Below are 26,444 nucleotides of genomic sequence, written 5' to 3' on the forward strand. Positions count from 1 at the left end.
AGCTCATTCTAATTTATAAGAGAAATATCAAGACCCTAAAAAGTAAGTGAGAAAAGACATTACCAGAATACAAATAGGGAAAAAAATAACATGGAAAATATTACCTCTATGAAAGAAATAAAAATTAAAGCAAACCTGACAGACCATTTTACATCTACTTTATTAGCAAAATCAAAACAAAAACACACTTGAATTCACACACACACACACACACACACACAGTGGCAAGGCTGCGGCAGCAATGACACATTCGCATACCTGGCAGCATTCACTGCAAACAAGCACAGCCCACTTGAGAAGCAAGCAGGAAACACCAGCGCATATCAAGTCCTTTGACCTCCTCAGAATATGAATTGCAATCAGTCAAAAGAAGCCAAAAGATGTTCACTGCAGTATTATCTACTACAGGATTAATCTATGAGCAGCCTAAAAGGCCGTGAAGAGAAGACTTAGTAAATGATGACACATCAGTATAACGAATCATGTTGTAGACACTAAAAAATGACAATAATGGAAGCTTCTGTGGAAATATGCAGAATGTTCCTAACACATAATCGGGTGGAAAACTATTTATAACGGGTGGTGAAACTATAAAAATAAACGAACTGTGCTTTGATGCTGAAAGGGGACATAGACAATTAATGAAAATGATGTGTTACCCTAGGAGGGGACTCTGTCGGATTCCTTTTTCTAGGATTTCCTTTAATCTTGCCGATGCATCTCTCAATTAAAATTAAATCACTGAGAAGCTCATCTCAAGACTGTCTACTCACAGTGCTGAGTTTGCTGCAAATGATGAGTATCCGGCGTTCGTAGAGCATGCTGGCGTACAGGTGCAACATGTTGTTAACATCCACAGCCACAAAATATTCTGTCAGATTTCTCTAGGAGAAAGAAGAAGGGCAAGGTTGGTGGCTTATTTGGTGTGCCCTTATTACAAACAGTACCTAATGAAAGCATGAGAAACAGAATAATCAGAAAGCATCCTCTCTTCTTTCCTGGTCCTGTGCTTTTTACCTGGGAGAGCAAACCCCACTCGTGTATAAAATCATGAGGTGGAAAGCCGGAAGGGACCTCAGCCATGAAGCGGTCTGTGTGGTGATTACAGCTTACGATGTGAGGAGCACACAGCACTGTGTCTGCTCTCCGTGTCAGCTCCTCAAAGGGCTGGACAGGAATTCTGTAGTCTCACAAGTGAGGAAACCACTTGCAAAGATCAGTCTAATAAGCAACAAAGACAGGACTGCCACTCACATCTTCGGACCCTAGATTCTAGAGCCTTCCCATTGTACTGTGCCATCCATCTAAGCCAAAAAAAAAAAAAAGAGTAGCCCGGGGCCTGAATGCAGCTGGCTCGGAGCCTGTTTCTGCACAGCTCCCACCCACCAGCGCCGGTGTGCCCCTCTCCTGTTGTCACTGCTGGTGTCCCTCCCCTCCACAGTTTAAACTCTCCAAAGCGGCTCAGCTGGAATTAAAGCAATTTCGAGACTTACAATTTCCTTGTATTTCACCCAAAAGGGAAAAACTGAAGACAAGCAGCAGTAAGTTGTGACAAAGCAGTGTTTTAAGTAGCTTGATTTTCTATATCCTGGGCTTCACTCTTTTAATCACTGCTACAGATTGGTACTCTTCACATTTCAGACTGCTATACCCTTTCTATACCCACCTAACTTTAATAATACACATGGATATGTTAATTTCTTCAGTGTTACGGGTTTTCAAAGCACATAATATAATCTCGTGAAAATGAAAGGGGTTAGTGAGGGAAGGAACAAGCTGTTGCCAGAGGTCGCAGTTTATGATGAATAAAGATCTATAACTCATAAACTGAAGTAAGCCAGGTGGATTTTATGTGCAAAATAGCATAAGGAGCTTTTCAACAATATTATGGGCTGGGAATGAGAAAGGGCACTCGTGATTTATTATTATTTTCCTAGAGTACCTGGTTCCAACCATAAACCATTACAAGTAAAGAAGAAATGAATTAATGGCTTCACATACTGACTAGCAGGTAAGTGCCGGGCACAGTATCACACATTAAACACATGTGATTTTATGCAATCTTAACAAATATCCAATGAGGTCTTCTTCCTTCCATTACATAGGGTTGTTAAGTTTGGGGGAGGTGGAATCAGGGGCGACTCCACACTCTGCAGGCTTTCTTCCATACTACATTGTCTCATACATGCTAACACATCGACCATACACAAGGCTTTACGTGTTACTTTATCTGGAACCACTCCTTGAACTTGATATTACTCTAAAGATGAGAAAACAGAGGCACAGAGACTGATACAATCTGACAAAGGCCACAGACTATAAATAGTTAAGATTCAATCCTGGGTAGGTCTACTCTGATTCTACGTTTTCTTTAAATATCACCCAAAATTAAAAAGTCATATTTGGAAAAAGAAAGGAGTATAGAAATGAAACAAGATCAAAGTGAGTCTAAAGAGAGGGGAGAAGTTCCATGAAAAATTATCATTACCCCATTAACTGAGTAATTATTCTATGTGCCAAGCAGTCAGTATTTTCTTCCTTTAAGACTGATTTATTTCTGTGAAAGACAGAGTTACAGAGAGAGGGAGAGACACAGAGAAAGAGCCAGATGTCCCATCTGCTGGTTCACTCCCCAAATGGCCACAATAGCCCTGGCTGGGTCAGGCTGAAGCCACAATCCAGGAGTTTCTTCGGAGTCACCCACATGGGTGGCAGGGTCCAAGGACGTGGGCCATCTTCTGCTGCTTTCCCAGGCGTATTAGCAGGGAGCTGGATCAGAAGTGGAGCATAAGGGACCTGAAGCAGCGCCCTCGGGGGATGGTGGCAGCTTAACCCACTACAGCACAACACTGGCCCCAGGCAGTAGATGTTTAGCTTGTGTTCTCTCTAATGTTCTCAAGAACCCTGGGTGAGCATTACCTCCATTCTGCAGACGGGACAACTGAGGCTCAGGAAGATTCAGCAGCTTCTAAAGGCCACCCAGCAGGAAAGGGCAGAGCCCAGTTTCCCAAAACCAGGTCTCCTGAGTCCACACTCTGACCACCACACCGACTTGCTTCTTAACAAACTTGGTGAAAACCTGACAGAACACACGGGGCAGGTGGTCTGAACAAGTCAGCGAGCAGGCCCCTCGCCCGGTGGGCTGGGGAAAGCGGAGCTGCTGATGCCGGGGTGGGGTCTGCGCCGCAGGCGGTGACATGGCAGAGCGCTCCTCGCTAGCGAAACGACGAGGCCCTCAGCTGAGCATTTCAGTGAAAGCTTAACTGCTGATGAATTGCATGAATTTTTCTTTTAGGAGAGGATGGAAGTAAAAAGAAAATAGAAATGAGAGGAGCTTAAAGAAGGCCAGAAAGCCCATTAGCACTTTTGACAGATCCAAAGATAACTCTGAAGCCACCAAAACGTGGCCTCTTGAGTCTGCCAAGAAGCTTCACGCTGGGTAGAAATATGTTACACAGCTTGCCGTCCAAATAGGGAGACACAGCGTCAGAGACAGATCCTGCGCCTTATTTTGGTGGGAGAAAAAAAAAAAATCACAAGGATCCTTTTGCAGACAGGAAGGGGGCATTTCAGCAATAAAAACACCACTTGCCCCGGGCACGCCCTCGGGCCCGATCAGTCTCAGGGACTCGGGAGCCTATTCCCAAAACTCTGCACAGGTATGTTAAAAATACGTAACACGCCGCCAAATTCTCTCTAAACTGTCATGTACTTTTTTTGGTATTTCTCATCCCATCTGTGCTGATTACCAAGATATTTGTGTCTAAACAGAAGCTGTCTTTCTTATCTGCTTCCTCCCCTGCCTCTTTCCTTCTGGGACGCCACCCGCCGGAGAGGGTGGGAGTGGGTGGAAGTACCAGCAGCCCTGGGAAACTCGCTCAGCCGTGGGAGCACCTGTGGGTCAGAGAGGGGTCCTGGGGCAACTTAGATCTCCCGCTAAACCCCTTGGAGACAGGGCCTTCCTCCTGCTGCCTGTAAGCCTCTGACAGCCTGAGCCACACTGAGCCGCAACTGCTCGGCGGCGTGGCTCTGTGTTTCACGCTCCCAGGCCTTTACTTCTGCTGCTTCCTCCTAGAATGCTCTTCTCTTCCTTGAGGATATCCGTGTACTTTCCAAGATGCAACTTAAATATCACTTCCTCCTGGAAGGCTTCCGGGACTCATTTGTCAAGCTTCCCTGCCTGTGGGCTTCTAAGACAATTTGTCCCCATTTTGCAAATGTGTTTCAAGTTCAATTTTTTCTTTAGACTGAGGTCTCTTTGGGTCAAACTACATATTCCATCATTTGGTGGTGTGGTGAAAGAATGAGTCAGGGAGTGGAGAAAGCAATGGTTGACGATTAGGGCTCCTTAGCTCTGGGGTGAGCAGCACGGCACAGAGGAGCGTGCTGGCCTAGCAGAGGGGCAGTGTGGCCAGTACCGCAGGAAGAACGAGGCAGTCGACCCCGGCAACCTGGCTCTGAGTTAGGTGACGTGACCAGCTACTTAGTAATGACGAAGGGGTCTTGGGAGGAAAAAGTGACACTGGAGGGGACATAATGTCAGGTAGAAAAGCTCGGGTTGAGGGGGAACAGGAGAGGGGTGACTTTTCAAGGGTATCTATGGCTACGTTTATTAAAAATGTCAATAAGTCTGTGATGTGTTCCTCAAGTAACTGGGGGCACTGTACATGGAAGCAGGTGTTCATCAGGTGTCTGTTGGGTGAGAGCAGTGTGCGAGCAGGTTTCCTTAGCAAGCTGTCCTCCGTCAACAGTGCAGACACAAGGCACGAGGATCCTAGACTGACAAAAGCTACAGGGTGCACCCCTCTCCCCCCGCACTTCCCTCCAGTGCAAGTCCTCAACTTCCTTTTTCTGTCTCCTATAACCAGGCAGCAGCCACACTTATTTAACCCCTTCCATGCGCCTAACAGCACCCTGGGAGCTGGGCCCGCAGAGGCTGAATGTGACATTCATTTTCCAGGAGCCTAGTCTAGGGGTCAGAGGGGCAGATGGCCGAATATCCACTCTGCAAAAATCCTGCATGGGTTTACCCCAGGGATGGCTGAGAAGACGCACTCTGCTCATGGCTGAGTGAGGTCCCAACAGAGGAGAAGGTACAGTCTGGGCCTCCCAACAGGCATTCACTCCATGGATGGGCAGAAGCCACGTCAGGCAGAGGCAGGGAGGTGGAAAAAAGAGCTCCAAGGGTGGGGTGTGGGTGGTGAGCCGGAGCGAGATTCCCGTCTGTGGAAGTGCAGGCTTTATAGGACAAGGAAAGCACGCCACTACCACATTCGTGTCTCAGAAGATCTTCCTGAGGCTACAGAGGACGGGTAGGGGAAGGCTAGCAGGAGGCGGGTGCGTGCTGTATTCTGGGAAAGAGATGGTTCAAACATGGAAGCAAACACTCCAGAGGGAAAGCTGTGGATGCAGATGTGGCAGGTAACTATGAAGTGGAGTCACAGGATTTGGCAATGAATTAGACTGGGAGAGGCAGGGAGGGAGAAAAAATCTCAAATGCACTTCAGATGTCCAGGTTACTTTGGGCAAATAGAAAACAGTTTTTTAAAGGGAGAGTCCACTCATTTCATAAAAGTCCTCTGTTTCAAAAAGCATTATTCCTTGAGAACATGGTGTCACTAGCCACCTTATCCTATGCTGCAGGTCCCTTCCAGGGCTAACCCTCTGTGGTTTAAATCCAAACAAAGAGGAGGGAAGCAGCACCTGGCAACACCCCATTCCCCCCAGGAGAGGCCTCATAATGGCTGCTCCCTCCTAGCTGTCCCTGCTGGCTCCTACACCAAGCCAGGCGGCTGGGGACTTGGGGCTCGCTGTGATCCCTGCCTGAGGTTACGAAGCAGGTGGGGGTGGTGGCTGTGGGAGGGGCTGGAATGGGTCAGGGATGGGAGGGGATACAGCATGGCTTAGAGGGAAAGCGTCTTAGGTTCAATCCCTTAGGGAAATGAGATAATCCTCAAACCTAAGAACCGGCTCTAAGCTGGGTACTCCTTGGAGCCCCTGAAACAGATGCCGGTCCGCCCCGCGGTCTGCCGATCTCATGGTCTTTGTGACGTTCGAGTTCATCCTCGCTACGGGTGACGAGGACTCACTGCACTGTGCCTGGAAGAGGCTTCCCCAGTGCCAGGCTTCGGTTCTGTCAATGGGTCTGTGTCCTGAAATGACTCCTGTTCAGATTATAAACATCTCACCATAATATACATTTTTCATTCTTTAAAGAAGAATAATTTAGGTTACCTTTGTAGGGTATGATTCTTAAAAGGGAATTATAAATTTGGATTCTAAAATAATCTGTCTGAGAAAGAATCCCACCAAGTCCCATCAGCAGTCACAGCAGAGAAGTATATTCCAGGAAGGAAAGCAGAGTTTGCCCCGAGGTCAAGTGTTATCCCTCTGTGTGAATGGAAAAACCATTAGAATAAACAATTACCTGACAACTCTGAAGAGCAACAATGGAATTCTCTCTAATCTCAGTGCCTGATAATAGGTCTTCTACTACTACCTCAACTTTGTTTATTTTTGAAAGTCATGATGAGCTCATAAATCTTTTCTATATCATGGTGCATCTTTTGACAAAGTAGAGTCTGGACAGTGTTGCATGGAACTGTCCATGCTAAATGCTTTCCTCGCATCATTAACCACTTGGTATGACACTGACCAGATAATTAAGACAGGTTTGTTTAATATTCCAAATGATGGGCTATATGATGAACCATTAATCAAAAGTAAACTTCTAAACCTGGCCACAAAAAAAAAAAAAAAAACCCTATATAGTCAGTTTACAATGTAATTATCACAACATATCTGTTCACTATCTGTGAGGTATTTTTTTAAATGCAGGTCAACGATTCGAAATTTATAAAGATTTATGCTCATTTAATTATTGCCTGCATAAAATTCACTCCTACATGTGTTATCTTGATAGACAGAGAAAACCCTGATGAGCAATTACACGGTGATAGTTTTCCAGTGAAAAGGAAGAAAATATTTTTACAAAGAAATCGTAGAAATAATGAGAATTAACTTCAACGGGGATCTGAAAGTGGAAAGAATTAGTTTTCCACATTAGCTTTTCATTAATGCGTTGCAGACAAATTGGCCAAAAAGCCAACTGGAAGGGACTCTCTGTTTCTCTCCAATGGGTGGCTGCATTAATTGATTCATTCATTCCATACAGCTAGAGAGAGCAATTGTGATGTTGTAGCTTCACCACCAATTAGAGAGATGCAGTGATACAATTCTGATCCCTGTACTTACAGAGGAGAGAGGATGTCAACCAAATAATCACACCATCGGGTACTGACACTTAGGGTGACTTCTGAGACGGGTGTAGGCAACCAGGAAGCCAGGGCTGCAGACTCGTCAGCATCTCAACGCCGCACCCGACTGGTTCAAGTGTGAATCCAAGTTCTAGCATGCACAGCTGGGCGGGTCACTGCGTGTCTGGACTTCATTTCTTCTTCAGAAGCAGGAAATAACTCTAACGTAAGGCTGCTTATGGATTTCATAGCCTAACAAACAATGTCTGTTCCAATCCACGGTGGGAGCAAACACCAGCTCCTCCTCTTTCCCACACTAACCCTGCTCAGAACATGAGTATCTGGGTGGCAGAATACTGAGCTCCCTACCCCAAAGTCAGTTTATTCTTTCTGTTGCATATTAAAGTCAGTGGATTCCTTACAGAGGACAATCGACAGGTGTGTACAGCGCGTGTCCTGTTTCACAGGCATTGCCAACACTACATTCACCGTACCAGTTCCACACTTCAGAAACTGTGGTGTCAACACGGTCTGCTAAGTGCCTTTGGTGGCTTCGTGAAGTACATACCGCACGAGAGGAAAAGCATGGACCTTCACAACCTAGAACCTCAGCGAAAACCTAGGAAAGACAAGCTCCAGGGAGTCCCCTCTATCAGCTACAACTCAGCACTCAAGACAGAGTCTAGGGAAGTCGTCAAAAGGAGGCAAAGAAAAGAATCAGGGGAAGTGGCATTGCCATTACACCAGGGGTTGATCTTGGAACATGCGATCGGTACTTCGCGTGTCAATCACATTGTCTTCATTAGGTGAGGACACAGAGGCGCAGGGAGTATGAGCAGGTGGCCCAAGGTCCCCGTGTGGCGGAGCCCAGGGTCTGGCTGTCTCCCAAACTCATGTTCTCTTCACTGCAGCAGGCTATATCGTATTAACAACCCCATGGTTGTTGCTTGTTTCAATTTGCAATGCAGCAATTTAGTCATTTTAAATTAATCCTTGAAAAATCACCAAGAGATTAAAATGCAAATTTCAACATGGGTAGAGCTCGGTAGTGATTCTAGGTCAAAAATCACACAAATTGGTCCTACGAAAGTTCAGAGTCTCCTTAGAGAAAAAGCTTTCCTGTTTCATTTTGTATTTGAGATACAAAAAATCATTTTTTCCTTCCTCATGAATATCCTAAGACAGCTCTAGGGAGAAACAGAAACAAAACCTTACAAACCTGGGTCACTGCACCCCAGGAGGATCAGACTTTGGGCTGGCAACTTTAGAACTGTGAGACCAGGGCTCCCTAAATGTAAAATGGGGCTCACGTCCACCCCTCATGGAGCAGCGGTGAGGATTAACATGGAGCCTTGGATGTTGGGAGCCTGGCAGATTGGTATTACCATTCTGCTTAGGAACAAACAAGGCCAGCTTTTTACTGGTTTGCAAAGAAGGATTTAGGAGACAATGGGTCATATGCAGGGAACCGGTTCATTAGTGGCAAAAACAGCAGAAGGAATGTGAATTTTTTAAATGCTGGGGGCAGGAGAGGCAACCGAGTGCAGATAGGAATTGGAGGTGGGGCAATGGAGAAGGTAGTTTTAAAATACAGATTACTTTAAGTCTCAGTAATTGTGGTTTTGAAAATTAAGAAATTATCAGAACTTTCAGGTACCTGAATACTAATTTCTCAAGGAATTCTTGGTCTTTAAATTTAAAAAAATATATAGATGGATAAATCTAACCTCAGCATTTTTTTAAATCATAGCATTACTTATAATAGAAAAAGATAAATAATCAAAAAGTCTCTTCATAGGAAAACACAGTAAAATATGGTAGATTAGGGGCCAGGATCATGGCATAGCAGGTAAAGCAACTGCCTGTGACGCTGCCATCCCCTATGGGCACCAGTTCACGTCCTGGCTGCTCCATTTCTGATCTGGCTCCTTCTAATGGCCTGGGAAGAGAAGCAGAAGATGGTCCGAGTGCTTGGGCCTCTACCACCTATGTGAGAGACCTGAAAGAAACTCCTGGCTTCTGGCTTAGGCCTGGCCTGACTCTGGTTATTGCAGCCATCTGGGGAGTGAACCAGCAGATGGAAGATCAATCTCCGTCTTTTCCCTCTCTCTCTGTAGCTCTTTCAAAAATATATGGTGGATTAAATTTATTTTCTCTTTCTCCTGATACTTCCTGACCACACACACACACACACAAAAATCAAATAAAAGAATTTTAAAAGGCATACATCCCAAAGAACAGAAGAGAAAGTAATGGAAAAGAGATGTCAATTTTTTAGAAGCCACAGGATGGATACTTGGCCTAGTGATTGAGACACTCATATTCCATTCTGAACGCCCGAGTCCCAGCCCCTTGGCTTCTGATGGAGCTTCCTGCTCACGCATATCCTGCTCATGCACACTGTGGGAGGCAGCAGGTTGAGCTCCTGCCACCCACAGGGCAGACTCACAGAGTTTCTGGCTCCAGGCTCTAAGCTGGCCCGATTCTGAATGTTGTGGGTAAATTATTAAATTTTATAAAATCCTTGGAAGCCAAAAAGCCGACATGACTAAAGAAGTGCTTCCCAACCTGGGGCCATGTGTCCCCCAGGAACCATCTGGCAGTCAATACCTGAGACATTTTTGGCTGTCACAGCTGCAATGAAGAGAGGCAGGCATGCCGCTGCACACCCTACATTGCATAAGATGGCCCCACACAGCAAAGGACCTGGCTTCAGCTGTCAAAGTCCAGACTGAGGGTGCAGAGCTGAGCACTTAGGTTGGGGAAGGGGGCTGAAAGAGGAAGTGCCAAGCTCAGCTCACTCCACATAACTCCAGGAACTGGGGACTGCTGGGACCTGAAGGCCACGGGAAGGGTCCAATGTCAACAGGAGCGCCATAAGCCCTGGGCTCTCCTCTTCTCCCAGGACACTCAGCCTCGGACCTTCCTATGCTCCTCCAGATAACGCTAACGTTCCAGGGGAACTGAACCAGAAAGGCCTGGGGATACTGGGAACAACGAGGAAGATTACAAGGCATTCAATGGAAAGCAGGGGACTCAGCTGAGTTGTGAAGACTGGGTTAACGCCCCAGAACACCACCACACTGTGCTTCAAGAACACACTCAGCTGGCCAGAGAAAAGGGACTTCCAAAAACCAAAACCAGACTCTCACACTAGAGTTGGAGAGCCTCCTGACCCCCAAGCCTCAAATGTGACACCAGTTCTGGGCTGCAGACACCGTTCCAACACCTGCAGTGGCGCTCACCAGGTACTGAGGCCTGGTGAACACGCAGCTTCCAATCAGCTCTCCCCCACCTCGCCCTTAAATGTGACTGGGCAGCCACCTGAGGAAATCCTCTACAATGAAAGCCACAGAACAAAACAAACAGAAGCTAGGAACACTGAGAAAGAAAATTATGTAGGGAGGGAACAACTTTTTAAACATGTAAGTAAGTCGCACAGATGAGGAAAATACCAACACTGTGATGGCAGCCATCGGAAACTCCAAAGGGCGGAAGGATTATTTGAAGAAAGTGGAGGACAACAAGAAGAGATGGAAAATGGGAGAGAAAAAGTAAGAAAATTAGAGGATCCCACAGGAGACCTAACGTCCTGCCACAGAGGCTCCACACAAAGGACAGGGAACTTTTTTCAAAGCAATGATGTCAGAAAATTTCTTAGCCCTAAAGGATATGAGCTTCCAGACTGAGTGGCACCAAGTGCCCAGCATAACAGATTATAACAGACCCACAGCCAGGGACACCACCGTGAGATCTGAGGACACCAGAAGAGACCGAGAAGCATAAACAACCAATCAGAACGCAAAAGCTTGCTTCTTAAAAAAATTTTTAAAGAGTTATTTATTTATTTGAAAAGCAAAGATAGAGAGAAAGGGTGGAGGGGGGGAGAGAGGGGGAGAGAGGGGGAGAGATCGATCGATCTTCCATCTGCTGGTTCACTCCCTAAATGGCTGCAATAGCCAGGGCTGGACCAGGCTGGAGCCAGGAGCCAGGAGCCTCTTCCGGGTCTCCCAAACGGGTGCAGGGGCCCAAACACTTGGACCATCTTCTTTCCCAGGCACATTATCAGGGATCTGGTTGGAAGTGGAGCAGTTGGGATTCAAACTGGTGCCCATGTAAGATGCTAGCAGTGCAGGAGGAGGCTTAACCTTCTGCGCCACAGTCCTGGCTCCAGAAAAGCTTCTTAACCACAGAGGGAAAGCAGGAAGTCAGTGGATGGCATGGGTGGTGTGGCATGGTAGGGTAAGCCACCGTTTACCATAACCGCATCCAAAATGGGAGTGCCATTTGGAGTCCTGGTTGCCCTATTTCCTATCCAGTTTTCTGTCTGGGAAAGCAGTGGAAAATGGTTCAAGTACTTGTGTCCCTGCCACCCACATGGGAGACATGGATGGGCTTTCTGGCTCTTGGTTTCAGCCTGGGATGCCCTGGCTGTCACAGCCATTTGAGGAGTGAACCAGAAGAAGGAAAACCTCTCAATGTACACAGCTCTCCCCTTTTTCACTCTGCCTTTCAAATAAATAAAATAAAACTATAAAAAAATTAGAAGTCAATGGAGCATTATCATCAAGATTCTGAAGGGAGATGGATTTCCAACCTGGAACTCCAGACCCAAACTATCAGGAGCAGATTAAAGCCATTATCAGTTACACAAGGTCCATAAATGTTGTGTCCAACACAGTACTTTCTGAGGCAACAACTGGAAAATGCCTCAGCAAAACAAGGGAAAAAAAATCAAGAAAGAGGAAGATGTGAAATCCGAGAACTCTTACATGATAAAAACTTGTATAAGAAAGGAAATGTGATCATAACCTATCTACAACAGCATGTTCATTAAAATGTAAACATTAACCTGGTTAAACATAAATTTTTTCTAAAGATGGATGAAGAATGGGAGAAGGGAGATACATGAGTGACAGTGATTGTGTGCATGCGTGCGTGCTTCCAGGGGCAGCGGTCAGACATGGTAAAAGACCTAACTCTCATCTTCTACAGGAAAATCAACAGGTTATGTCTCAAACAGGAAAATCATCTAAGATACAGTAATATGAACACTGTAGTTACAAATATGGAGGGAAGAGGCAGGTGGTGGGTGCAGCAGGCTAAGCTGCTGCCTGGGACGCTGATATCTCACACCGAGTGCTAGTTAGAGTCCCAGCTACTCCACTTTTTAACCCTCTTCCAGCCAATGTTGCATGGGAGACAGCTGATAATGGCTCAAGCACTTTGGTTCCTGCCACCCATGTGGCAGACCTCGATGGAGCCCCTGACTTCTGGCTTTGGCCTGGCCCAGCCCCAATTGTTGTGGGCATTTGGGGAATGAATCAGCAGATAAAGGATGTGTGTGTGTGTGTGTGTGTGTCCCTTTTTGTCACTCTGATCTTCTAATAAAGAAATAAATTTTTAAAAATGGAAAGAAAAACAACTGGTAAAAACTTAAAAGCAGCCACCTGTGGGATGTGGTATGAAACGTATGAGGCATGTGGTTAATGCTGCTTTTCATCAACAACTGTGAGCTACTAATGGTTTTTATAGCCAATAGTATGCATTGCTTTAATGAGAACATATAAGAATATCATTAAAAATTTAAAGGAGATAGATATGAATGGTTTTTTAGATAACTGTAAACACCAAAAAGAATAAACTTATAAAATAGTATGTTGTTGTTAAAAATAATAGTATCACATTTGTTTTTACAAAATGTTTATCACACACTCAGGTACTTACACTATCAACTCTCAGAGGTCTGGGAGAGGGTGGTGAGGATGTACTTCTGTATTATTTATTTATTTATTTATTTTTTTGACGGGCAGAGTGGACAGTGAGAGAGAGAGAGACAGAGAGAAAGGTCTTCCTTTACCGTTGGTTCACCCTCCAATGGCCGCTGCAGCTGGCGCACCGCGCTGATCCGAAGCCAGGAGCCAGGTGCTTCTCCTGGTCTCCCATGGGGTGCAGGGCCCAAGCACTTGGGCCATCCTCCACTGCACTCCCTGGCCACAGCAGAGAGCTGGCCTGGAAGAGGAGCAACCGGGACAGAATCCGGTGCCCCGACCGGGACTAGAACCCGGTGTGCCGGCGCCACAGGCGGAGGATTAGCCTATTGAGCCGCGGCGCTGGCCAAAAAAAATGTATTCTTTTAAGATGTATTTATTTTACCAAAAGGCAGAGTGACAGAGAGACCTTCCATCTGCTGGTTCACTCCCTAAAGCCCACAACAGGTGGGGCAGGGCTGGGCTGGGCTGGAGCCAGAAGATAGGAGCCCTATCTGGGCCTCCCACATGGGTGGCAGGAACCCAAGTACGGGGGGTCATTCACTGTCTCCTAGGCGCAGTCGCAGCAAGCCGGATGGGAAAGGCTCAGTAGTAGGGACTCAAAACTCACACGCCAACACTCTGATGTGTGATGTGGACATCCCACGTGGCAGCTCAACCTGCTGCATCACAGCACACGCCCCGAGACAGATACTTGCGGGGAATCTTTAAGGATACAGGTAACTGTTTATGTCATACCATTCCCATCTTGTACCTCCAAAGCTCTTTCTAAAAATAAATCAAAATAATAAATTGTCTCCAACAAAATATGGCTCAACCCCAATTTAAGCAGTAATGTGGGAGCAGGGACTCGGCACTTGTCAGCCACCTGTCTCTTCAGACCTTCCAGGCTCTAAGCAGCATAGTTTGAAAACTAACACTATTTCAAAATGGAAGGAAAGAAACTCACAACATGACATTCTCTGAGACAGGAGAATAGGAGCAATTGTTTTCACTTGCTTCTCTCTCTCTCTCTCTCTCACACAAACACAGAGAGAGAGAGAGAGAGAAATACTTACCTGTTCTTTGAAAATGCATATGTAACCTATAATATCTGTAAGGGTGAGGTAGAGACAGCAATAAAGCCATACTATTGTATATTTGTATTATCTATTTCTTTTTCTTTTTGACAGGCAGAGTGGACAGTGAGGGACAGACAGAGAGAAAGGTCTTCCTTTTGCCGTTGGTTCACCCTCCAATGGTCTCCTATGTGGATGCAGGCCCAAGCACTTGGGCCATCCTCCACTGCCCTCCCAGGCCACAGCAGAGAGCTGGCCTGGAAGAGGGGCAACCAGGACAGAATTTGGCGCCCCAACTGGGACTAGAACCCGGTGTGCCAGCGCTGCAAGGCGGAGGATTAGCTTATTGGGCTGCGGTGCTGGCCCTATTTCTTTTTTTAAAGATTTCTTTTTTATTTATTTGAAAGGCAGAGTTATATATAGAGAGGGGAAAGACAAAGACACACACACACACACACACACACACACACACATCTTCCATCTGTTGGTTCACTCCCTATATGGCTGCAATAGCCAGGGCTATGCCAGGCTGAAGCCAGGATCCTGGAGCTTCTCTTATATCTTCCATATGGGTGGCAGAGGACCGAGTACTTGGGTCATCTTCTGCTGGGTCACAGGCGCATTAGCAGGGATCTGGACTGGAAGTGGAGCAGCCAGGGTCTTGAACCAGCAACCATATGAGATGGTGGTCTCGCAGACAGTGGCTTTATCAGTTACACCACAATGCCAGCCCCAATATTACCTCCTATTTATTGTATACCTTAATCATTTGTACTTTTTAGAAGTATTTCTATTTTTACAATTTTCAAATGTGTTGGATAGGGGATGGCACTGTGGCGCAGTGGGTAAAGCCACCGATGCCTCAGCATCTTCTATGGGCACTGTGGTGTCCCAGCTGCTTCACTTCCCATCCAGCTCCCTGTTAACGGCCTGGGAAAAGCACTGGAAGATGACCCAAGTGTTTGGGCCCCTGCTACCTACGTGGGAGATCTGGAAGAAGCTCCTGGCTTCAGCCCGGTCCAGTGCTGGTCACAACAGACTACTAACTAGTACTGATCCTTTTAGGAGGAATTCCTAATTTTCCTCTGCCACTATGGGAATATTGTTCTCCTTAATTTTATATTTATCATTCCAATGGAATTGTTTTGAGAGACAAAAGGTAAAAATCATGGGCTCAAAGCATAAAAGAGCACGCTCAGTCTCAAGAATCAGACCAGAGTTTGAATTCTGATGCTACCACTTCCTTGCTGCAGGATCTTGAATATGTTATTTAAGTTCCCAGGGTTTTTGCTTCCTTATCTAAAATGAGAATAATCATGGTAAGTTGCCACTTAGGCTTGTTAAGAGAGGTAAATGAGACAAGGCAAGTAAAGAACTGAATGCATCTTTTTGCATGCAGTAGAACTCAGTAAACACTGGCTGTTGTTGAAATGGGAACTCTGGGCTGAGGGTTTGTTTTTTTTTGTTTTGTTTTGTTTTTTGTTTGTTTTTTAATTACTTAATGTCAAACACAAAGGAAGAGATATTTTCCACCGCAGCCTGATCGTAAAGATGATGGAGAGCCTTGACGACCCTAATTGCAATACTGCAGCATAATTCATTAATTACACTTATTATTTGTTATTTGTAATGTGCTCTATAGAAGCGTTTTCTTTCTGTGAGCTTGCAGCAGTTATGGAAAAACATACCGTTTATTCCAGGTCTTTAAAAAAGTAACCAAGTATGTTCCCAGAAGAACTGAAAGCAGGGACACCCATAAACCAATGTTTAAAGGCACAGGGCACAAAACGTGGAAACAACCCAGCTGTCCACCAATGGACAAACAGGTAAGCAAAATGTGGTACATTCACGAGAGTACAGCCTCAAAATATAAGAATATTTTGGCATATGCTACATGATGAACTTTGAAGTGTACTAAGTGAACTGTAGTAATGAAATAAGCCAGACAGAAGGACAACTACTGTGATTGTACTTAGAGGAGTCAAATTTGTAGAGACAACATAGAATGATGGGTGGTCGGGGCTAGTGGGGGGGCGGGGGAAGGGGGAGGAAGAGACCAGAGAGTTACTCTTGTTCAATGAGTACAGAGCTTCAGTTTTGCGTTACAAAAATGTCTGGAAATTGCACATTGAATTAATGTACTTAAAACTCTTGAACTGTAGGCTTACAAATGGTTTACATGATCAATTTCATGCTTCATATATTCTATCACAGTTTTAAAAAGGTAATCAAGTGCCCAAGTATGACCATCCTCCATTAGATTCCACATGGTGCTTACATGGTACTATTCACAATCACAGCTACACATTTTGAAACAAACTTGGGCAGACACATCATTCAGCTCGTTCAGAGGGCAAACATTAACCATCTCCTGTCTCACACTCTGGTTCTGTGTTCCTCGGTCCCTAACAGGTGGGGCGAGGGGGTTCGCAATCTCTATCCACAAATCCTTCATTGTATTCTCTGAACAGTGGATACAGAAATGTAGGAACTAGAGATATAACTACACTTGAGTCAGTCTTCCCTAATAAAGAAACATCTATATGAAACATATTTTATATGGAAACATTTCATTGATAATGCCAATAAAAGAATGATCTAAATGCACAACAGGGAGTGAATGATAGTAAACTACATAGCAAACAGAACATTAGAGCCACAGATAATTCTTATGAATGAAAATGGAAAATATGTGTATATAATTTGTGATTTTTTAATATGAGAATATATTCTAAAAAGATAGAAATGGAAAATTAACATGTTGACAGGTGATTATCTTTGAGAAGTATGAATGATTGTCTACATGCTTCCTATATCTTGTAAATAGCCTTTGGTTTTATTTTTATAATGCACTTTCATTTTTATATTTATTTTCATAATGCATCCTTTTAAAATTATGATTTGTACAATTATGCCTTAAAGCATTATATTTTTATTAGTAAAAAAAGAGTAGAAAATAAAGAAAACTGACAACTGAACTTTTTCTCCCCGAGTACTCACATTCTCAGGTATGCTGGGAAGTTCTCTGGTATCAGGCACAGTAAAATAAGAATGCTGAAAAAGAGAAGCAAACATGGTTTATTTTTACAAAAATGTGTAACAAGCACAGTACTCAAGCATTTAGATAAATGATAGGAAGATATTTCCTTAGTGGAAATATCCACGGGATATTTTCTTGGGATAATAATGGATTAAGCCAGTTGCATTAAATCATCAGTTTGGTAGACAGAGTTCTTTGCTATAAGAGATGAACTTTGTTGGGAGACACAAATGAAGAGCTCAAAGATGTTAAAGACTAAATTCCCATACAATGTGTTCAGGCTTCTGAAAACATGAAAGTTCCAGGTTTTATAATTTATTGTTCAACAAAGCAAGTGGACTTCGGGGACCAAATATCACTGGATTCACTCAGCAATGGTCTTTACCAAACAAACCTGCTATCTCATTTCAGCACCTGAGATTATATCCACCTGAAAACTGTGGTCGAAATGTGCCCCAAGGGGCAGGCGCTATGGCGTAGTAGGCTAGGTCTCCATCTGCAGTGCCAGCATTCCTTCCATACGGGCACCGGTCCATGCCTAGCTGCTTCTCTTCTGATCCAGTTCTCTGCTATGGCCTGGGAAAGCAGAAGATGGCCCAAGTGCTTGGGCCCCTGCACCCATGTGGGAGACCTGGAAGAGGCTGCTGACTCCTGGCTTCTGATCAGCTCAGCTCTGGCTGTTGCAGCCATGTGGGGAGAGAACCAGCAGATGGAAGATCTTTCAGTAACTCTCTCTCTCAAATAAATAAATAAATAAAATCTTAAAAAAAAAAAAAGTGCCCTAAAGGCCTGAATGATGTTAAGGACAGCTCCAGCTAACGGCCAGCGAGCTGGGCCCACCAGATGGTTAATGGCGGGGAAACCATCCATGAAGCACACTTGCCAGCGAGCCTCCTGACTTCCAGGGAAGAGAGCGGGAGACTCGGTGGAGTTGAAAAACTGACCTCTTCAGAGAACTTTAGTGAGGCAGCTCCACGGATATAACAAGCGTGTATCCCTGAGTTCAGTGACAACAGGCTGAGCAGATGACACCCCCTCGGCTGCTCTTAAAGACTCAGAGGACAATGGCAAGCAGGAGTGGAAAGAGCCTTGGGCTGGCCAATTAAACATGGGATTGTGCAAAGGCCAGGAAAGAGCACATGCAGAGAAGGTCAGCTCAGCCATGGCTGAAGTTCAAGCTGGGACCGAAAACTGACATTTCAGGAAGTCCTCCACTCCCCTTATTCTTGGGTAATTGCAAAATCAGTCAGACTCCAGAAGAATGAGTTGTGTAGACTTTCTCAAATGAAAGGTCTTAGGGACAATTGTTACACCACCACCAGCAACAACAGTATCAGCTACCTGTCTGATATTCAACAGATAGTTTACTGAACATCTGCTATATGGAAAGCTGTATGCCAGGTACTTTATAAATATTATTTTTAATTTCCATAATGAATTTCAAGGCATACATTATCTCCATATGTGTGTTACCAGTCAGTAAATTAATGCTCAGAGAGGTAGCCTGTCCGAGGTCACCCAGGTAGCATGTGACAGAACTAGACTGAAATCAGGCCTGTGTAACTGGAACTGTATTCTTTCCATTATAACAGACTACTATTCTTGTGCCTTTTCTGAATAAATTACAGCTAAAGGAACTTGAGTGAAGAAAATAAACTAAAATGCAAAAAATTATAAATAACTTTTTATAAAAGCCTTCTGCAATGGACTATCTCAAAGTCTGTGTGTCTATGCCAAAATATTACCTATGAATTATTATAACAGAGATGGCATAGCACAGAAACTAGAAAACAATTCAATTTCTCAATGAGGATTAAAATAGGAGCAGTAAAATACAATGTCCAAATTTGACTCCATGAGATATTGACTTCTATACCAACTGTCTGGACAGGAATTTCCAGAAATGTCCAGCGACAGACTGTCCAGGCCATGATGGAATCGCCAAGCAATGTTTGGCACAGTGAGAGGCAAAGAGCTCGAACCACAGAGCGGGTCACTTAACAGCTATGTGAGCTGCAGCAGCTTCACTTAACAACACAGAAACTTCATTTTTCAATCTGTAAATGGGAATTATAGTATTGACTTCCAAACTTTGTGAAGAAATGTTACATATACGCCTAGCACTCAATAAATGATGTTTTAACACACAGTAACTGTCGCTCTCACCTGTTAATTTACATTTCTATTTTTCTCAATCATCTATATTGTTCACATAGAAATAGTCTCTATCCAAAAAGTCCAGTATTACCATTTTATCAACATTTCAGGCTTTCTGATCTAGATGACACTAGCCCTTAAAAAGCAGAAATGCAATCTGGAGAGAGGAATTCCTAGACAAGAGCAGAGAAAAAAAAATCTGCCTTTATAGATGCGATGGGTTGAAAATAGTGAGCCAAGGCAATTCCAAACCCAGGAGCCCAGCTGTCCTTTGAGACTGTCTTGCTCCACTGCCCATGAAATGCTGGGGACCAGGGGAGTTCAGAGGCATTCCTAGAAACCACTGGCACGGAACAGCTGCACCACCCAACGGCACTGCCTGCCTGAGGTGGCTTGTCCTTTAGGCCTGGCAGGCTCGCTGCCCATGCGGCCATGTGGAGAAAGGCGTGTCCCTTCCTCTCAGCAGCTGGTGACCTAGCCTGGCCACTCCAGGGAGACCTGTCGCATGCCATTACAGATGGAAGCAGTGAGATCAAGCTGCTTAGGAGAAGAGATAAAGACAATGGCAGGGTATCCTGGCTGCACAGCGGTGACTGTGGCAGGTCTAAAGCTCATCTGATCATCTTTTTTAAAACATTTTTATTTATTTATTTGAGAGGTAGAATTACAGAGAGAGGGACAGACAAAGAAAAGGGTCTTCCATCTGCTGGATCACTCGCCACATGGCCAGAATCGCTGCAGATGAGCTGATCCGAAGCCAGGAGCCAGGAGCCTCTTCTGAGTCTCCCACGTGGATGCAGGGGCCCAAGCACTTGGGCCATCTTCCACTGCTTTCCCAGGCCATAGCAGAGAGCTGGATCGGAAGAAGAGCAGCCGGGATGTGAACCAGCGCCTGTACAGGATTCCAGCGCTGCAGACAGAAGCTTAGCCCACTATACCACGGCACCAGCCCTCATTTGATAATTTTTTTGGTGATCATTGTTCCCTCCTCTTAGGAGAAGTTTTGTATTAAGGGTTCTTTCCTTCTTGTGCTGTATTAAAACGGGGCAAACACTTGTACAAAATGGCAGCTTCCTGACTTTCTTCTCTTCCTCCCTCCCTCGCCCCTCTACAACTCAACACACACAGCCCAGTGGAAGGAACTCAGCTTTGAAGTCAGCCCTGGGTTTGTAAAACCCAAATCTTATCATATCCCGACCACATGACTTTGAATAGACAGATACCTTCCCCTCTCCAAACCTTTCATCAATGAAATAGGTGTTCATCTCTATTTTGCAGAGAATTGTTTCAACGTTAGAGATGGATATTTGTTATAAATTAGAAACGTAATGAAATGGTAGCTCTATTATTAGTAATTGGTATTAATAGTGCTTTGACTTTTATCATCATTCTGGAAAAAACTCTTAAGAAATACTGCTTTTCTTTAGGGGGTCAGGTACCTTTCTACTCACTGAATGCCAACAATGTGCCTGGTTCTAATGAAGCCAAAGACACAACTTCCAAATGTGCAGGCCCCAGACACAGGAGAAACAGTCCCTGTGGAATAATCAGCATCTGGCCAAAGGGTGTCTATCTGATAAAGTCAGTGACAAGGTTTAATTGAGGGAATTAGGGAATTCCAACTACTGAAATAGGGAAAAGATCTCTTACACCTCTTCTGATGCCTTATCTGACACATTTGGAAACTGAGACCCATGAGGTTAAAGGTCTTGATTAAGGTCACTTAGGTCATTGGCCACATGACAACCAGGATTGAAATCTCCCCGTGGTGCTTAGGGGCTTTGCACACTGTATTCAAAGAAACAAATATTACCATGGGCCAGGAACCGTGTCCCGTCCTCGCCCTCTCTGTCCTCAAGGGACACACAGGCCAGAGAGGAACGCAAGAAAACGCATCACTCCAATGTGGTTAACTAAGTCCTGCAAAGTGCCGAAGGAGGATTCCTCTGGAGATGAAACCGGAGTTGAATTCTGAATCATTAACAGGATTACCTGGGCAAACGGGAGAGGCAATGCGTACGGCCAAGGGGGAGAGCTGGGCTTCAGCACGGGGAGATGTACCACAGTGCCCGGGGGTCGGGGACAAGGGGCGATGCAGGGAGTCCAGGACAGAGCTCAAGCGAAAGGCAGGGGCAGGGTTCCTATTCCAGCCCAGGATCTGCTATGCGGGCACTACTGGTAATGGGGTGATGGCCAAAGAGGAGCCTGGGAACATTTAGGACTGGTCTGTTCCTCACTGAATTTCAACAAAGAAAGAATTTGACACCCGGGCCTGCCCCAGGCCTAGGAGTCTCAGCATATTCCAGAATGGGGTTAGGGAGGTGCGGAGGACAGAAGATGATGCCTCTTACTGTTCACATTGAAATGCCTTCTCTCGGCCTGCCCACCACCCTTCCTCACTTACCACATTGAGATGAACAGACACTCCTGGGTCGGGGATGGGAAGTTTGTGCAGGGTTTCGAGGAGCTCATTCCACTGACTTTCCTGAAAGAAACAAAAGGTCTAAGTAACAGAAGCAAGGCTTGGCTCTTAGTCAGATCCCTGCCGGGAGGTCTAGGTACACAGTGTGCTAGGGACCCTCCTGAGGGGCGCGGGGACACGCTGGCCCCAGTACTGAAATAGGTTTGATATTCAAGGAGGATTGGGCCCAAGAGATCGCGGATGGCTCAGACAGAAGCACCAAATGGAGCCTCCCACACCGAATTTGACATTTTCTACTCAGCGAGACACCTACCATGACCGCCTTATATGGATCATATACCATAAGCTCTCAGCAAATCTATCCCCTCAACTCCATAGCAACAACTTCTAAATGCAAACAGCCCCAGCTTCCAGGGCGGGGGTGGCTGAGGGAAATAACGAGGACACTATAGATCCTGTCTTCATCATCGTTGCCCTCAATTAATTTTATTGAATGTTCACTGGGTACACACGGCAGCCTCCAATTACAGAAAGTTAGACATGAACTAAGTACAACGGCATGCCATAGAGGATGGTGGCTGCGCATTTTAATTAGTGAAACTGGGCAACAAAATGACATGCAAGCGGCACAAATTATCCGACTGAAACATAGTCACCTTTAAAATGCTCCAAGGAACACTACACATGGAATCATCCAAAGGCCGCTTCTCCCATCCTGTGGAATTCTTTGTGCCAACACAAGAGTGGTAGTTTTAAATTTGTACCCATTTGCTATGTACTGGATTCTCCCAAGTACCTCAGCTTATTAAAAATGTAAAAACTGAGGTTAAGAAGGTGAAGCAACATGTCTGAAATCAGTGGTTTATGAGTTGCACGGATGGAGGGACAACCACGGGTCTTTTGTGCTCAAGCCCAGAGACCGCTCTGTCTCACTGCAGCTGTTTGGTAGTGAGGTTAGTTAGGGGGAGGTTACAGGATGAGCCTAGACTACAATCTCACTTCAACCTGAACTCAGGTAAATCAAATACTTTTCGCACAGAGGGCAGAGATGAACTTAAAGGTACGTTTGTGAAGAAATCTCAGACTTGCAAAGCAGTTGTAGAAACAGCTTGAAAAAACCTCTCTATTTCTTGAAATATTTGCGGGTGGGTAGCTAACATTCTGCTCCATCATTCATAAATACAAACAAGAACATTCTCTGCACAACCAGGATTCACTGTCATCGTTGGGAAAGTGACCACTGAGCAGCACTACCATGCAGCCTTCAGCTCCCATCAAGCTTTGCCAATTGTACCAATAACACCTGATGGCAAATGATCCGGTTTAGGACTACACACCGTTGCCTTCGGTGGTTGCGACTCTAGTCTTCCTCAGCCTGGAACAGCTCCTCAGTCTCCTCTATTTGTACGACTGAGGATGAGACCACCCACTTCATAGAATGCTTGATATTTTCTCATGATTCACATTTCAATTCGTTCCTTTACTGATGAGATTTCCTTTGATCATTTGATTAGTTCATCTCATATCGCTATTGTGAGATTCCTCCTTCCTTTGTATTTAGTAAGTGCTTTGTGGAGCAGTGCTTTACACATCCATTCCTTGCAATTTTCAATTTATCCAGTTACTTCTTAATACTACTAGCTATAGGCATGTGGTTTCTGCTTTATTCACTGGGCTTATTATAACCCTTTGCTTCAGTTTATTGTAATGGTCAAACTGTCCCAGGTACGACCAGTGGGAGCTCCTTAGACCTCCAAGCTCGCTTTGTGTCTTTCTCACATGTCCCCATCACCTTTGGAGTGCTCCCTTCCTTCGTGGCACAATAGGTAATTCGAGCTCATCTAATGCTTTCCCTGTCCCTGTCCTGGAGTCAGGCCTTTCTCTAAGAGTCTTGGTTCCTACCAGTGGGCAATGGTCTTTAGAAACCAAGATCTGAGCACCAGGCGACCTCATTTCTTCTTGGTGTGCCTGACACCAGGCCCTTCCTGTGGACACAGCCAGGGACTGTGTTACACACACACAGACTCCTGGTAGACCCTGGACATCTGCTTATTCCTACATCTGTCTTCACCTGTTGAAAGCCATGGGTTTGCACTGACGAGTCCAGTGCCAGCGGAACATAGGAATCATTCCAGTTTCCTCCCTGCCCGTATTTGTGATGTGTCCTACAAAAGTGAAGCACCCTGGGACCGGCACTTTGGTGTAGCGGGTTAAACCACTGCCTGCAGTGCCAGCATCTGATATGGGTGCCAGCTTGAGTCCTGGCTGCCCCACTTTCTGACCCTGCTATTGAGCCTGGGAAAGCAGAAGAAGATGGTCCAAGTGCTTGGGTCCCTGCATCCATATGACAGAATGGGATAAAGTTCCTGACTCTCGGCTTCGGATGGCCCAGAGCTGGCTCTTGCAGCCACTTGGGAGTGTGAACCAGCAGATAGAAGACTCTCTCTCTCTCTCTAACGTTGTCTTTCACTTGATCTTAGCCAAAAGGCTGAGAAGCAATAACTTGGCCTTTCAAATAAATAAAAATAATTTTTTTTAAGTGAAGCACCCTGCCCTCATTTTCTTATCGTATTTACTTGTGTGTGTGTGGAATCACTCTTCTATTGCTGCTGCTACTGTCTCCTTCCTTACCCAGACACCCTCCCTGCCCTCTTTGGTCACTGACACCCAGGGTTGGGCCTCCATCATCCACCCCCTCACACACGCTCACCCTGCTCAGGCTCCAACACCCCAGCGCCAGGCCACTCCTGCGGCCTCCCTTCCGGGATCCTTCCAGATCTCACCAGAGTTCTGACATCCCAGGCAGAGCTACCATGAAAACATCCTTGTCTCCTGCAGGCTCCCACAACCAGGGCAGGCTGCCCCTGGTTAGGATGCCCTCCTTGGCCTTGCCACTCCTTCTACATGGATGTTCTCCATGTCCCACTCAGGGCCTGAGAACCACAGCGGCACCCTCGTCACTCAGCTCAGGCTCCAATTCCCCACGCTCAACTATCAGGGTCACACACACAGACATGCATACTAGCAGCCTGCTTTGCTCAACCTTCCCGGTGACTTTCGGGAAAAGCAAGGTTTTTGGAAGGCAGGGAGGGAGACACTCCATTTTTAAACAAAAAACTCTTTCCTTCTGTTCTAATATGGTGACCCACATCTTAGAAACAAGCCAGGTGTACCTAGATTTCTTCTTAACTGGTTCATGATTTCTTTATCCAGAAGAAATGTTAATAAACAGAGTCTCAGTTCAGGAGAACAGACCCCATCTCAAACATGCTCCTGATCTCAGTGGCCAACATCTCAAGAGGCAGGGTCCTTGCTGGGGTCGGTGCGACACACTTGCAGGGCAACCAGTCCCTTTCCTCTGTTTGAGCTGTACCACCTAGCCTTTCTTAGTTCTCAAGACATGTTTTAAAAAGTGGATTCATGGTCTTCTGTTTTGTTTTAAATTACTAGAGCATAAATACAGAGGAAAAGAACATGAGTCCATTGCCAATTCAAAACTGCTAAGGGCCTACAAGTTAGACAAGTCTATGTACTAAAGACACCTTTAAAATTTGCACAAAAGCCCAGATGTTTGAAGTGACAGCAAATCAGAAATCGAACAGACCCAAGGTGTTGTCCTGGCTCATTCATCAAGGAGTAAATCACTTCTCGCGAGACAGAGCTCCCTGGCACCCGTGCTTCTTCTCAGAGTGCGCCTTGATCCCGGGAGCCAGTTCTATTGGTGAGGCCTCCGGAATGCACTTGCCAGTGGCTAAATCTAACATGAAGAAAAGCCTACACACAACTTCCACCTTTCTTACACGGAATCTCCCCAAGTATATTCCAGGAAATTGCGATGTCTCAGAATATTAATACCAGTCAGGCAATCACAGCGCTCTGGGGCCAAATGAGACAGGAGGCACTGGAGGCGCAGGTCCCCCAGTGCAGGGCTTCTCAATCATAGGAAGGCAAGAACAAAACACAGCCTTCCCTTCCCCTAACCCTAACAGTGCTGAACTAGAGCATCCTGTTTATGGAGAATGTCTCAGAACTAATGTTCCACAGATAAAAACGAAGGGGAAATTCTCTCTAATAGTTTGATAATAATGGATCATTTTAATTAAAAAGAAAACTTAGGCCATTTATACAAAGGAAATGATAACCAGCTAGACATATGGACACATACTCGGCTTACTAATAAAGAAATGTAATTAAAACAATGAAACTCTTTACTTGTCAAACAATGAATTCAACAAATGATACTGCTGAGAGTAATATGACCCAGTCATCCTCCTCCATAGCTGGGAAACATATTCTTTCTAAAGAAACAATGATGCAGGGATTGCAAACTACGACGTTGGCATCCCATATGGGTACTGGTTGGAGACCCGGCTGCTCCATTTCCCATCCAGCTCTCTGCTGGAAAGCTCTCTCTGGAAAACAGTGGAGGATGGCTCAAGTGCTTGGGCCCCTGCACCCACGTGGCAGACCTGGAAGAAGCTCTTTACTACTGGCTTTTGCCTGGCCCAGCCCCAGCAATTGCAGCCATTTGGGGAGTGAATCAGCAGATAGAAGATCTCTCATTATTCCTATCTCTCTTTCTCTTTTTCTTCCTCTTTCTGTGTAACTCTGACTTTCTAATAAATAAAAAAATCTAAAAAAAAAAAAAATAAAGAAAGAAAGAAAGAAAAAGTGATTCAATTATTTCAAAAGGCACTTTGGTAAATGTTGTAAAAATGTTTATGCCCATGGATCGTACAA

At 45.2% G+C, this 26,444-nt stretch overlaps 1 protein-coding gene across 11 annotated transcripts in view; it reads right to left on the reverse strand.

Annotated features, from left to right (window-relative positions):
• DENND1A (DENN domain containing 1A) overlaps nt 1-26,444 on the reverse strand; it is a 555,776-nt gene that overhangs the window by 244,627 nt on the left and 284,705 nt on the right. For all 11 annotated transcript variants that reach the window (XM_089302416.1, XM_070056536.2, XM_070056525.2 and 8 more), the window contains 3 exons: nt 21,687-21,767; nt 17,086-17,139; nt 774-884 (listed from right to left, as the gene is read on the reverse strand). In XM_089302416.1, the coding sequence (XP_089158542.1) occupies nt 774-842 (69 nt within the window). In that variant the 5' untranslated portion in view covers nt 843-884; nt 17,086-17,139; nt 21,687-21,767. The remainder of the gene's footprint in view (nt 1-773; nt 885-17,085; nt 17,140-21,686; nt 21,768-26,444) is intronic.

This window comes from Oryctolagus cuniculus, chromosome 1, assembly GCF_051225735.1.
Source record: "Oryctolagus cuniculus isolate XC-2025 breed Fujian yellow rabbit chromosome 1, ASM5122573v1, whole genome shotgun sequence".
NCBI lineage: Eukaryota > Metazoa > Chordata > Mammalia > Lagomorpha > Leporidae > Oryctolagus > Oryctolagus cuniculus.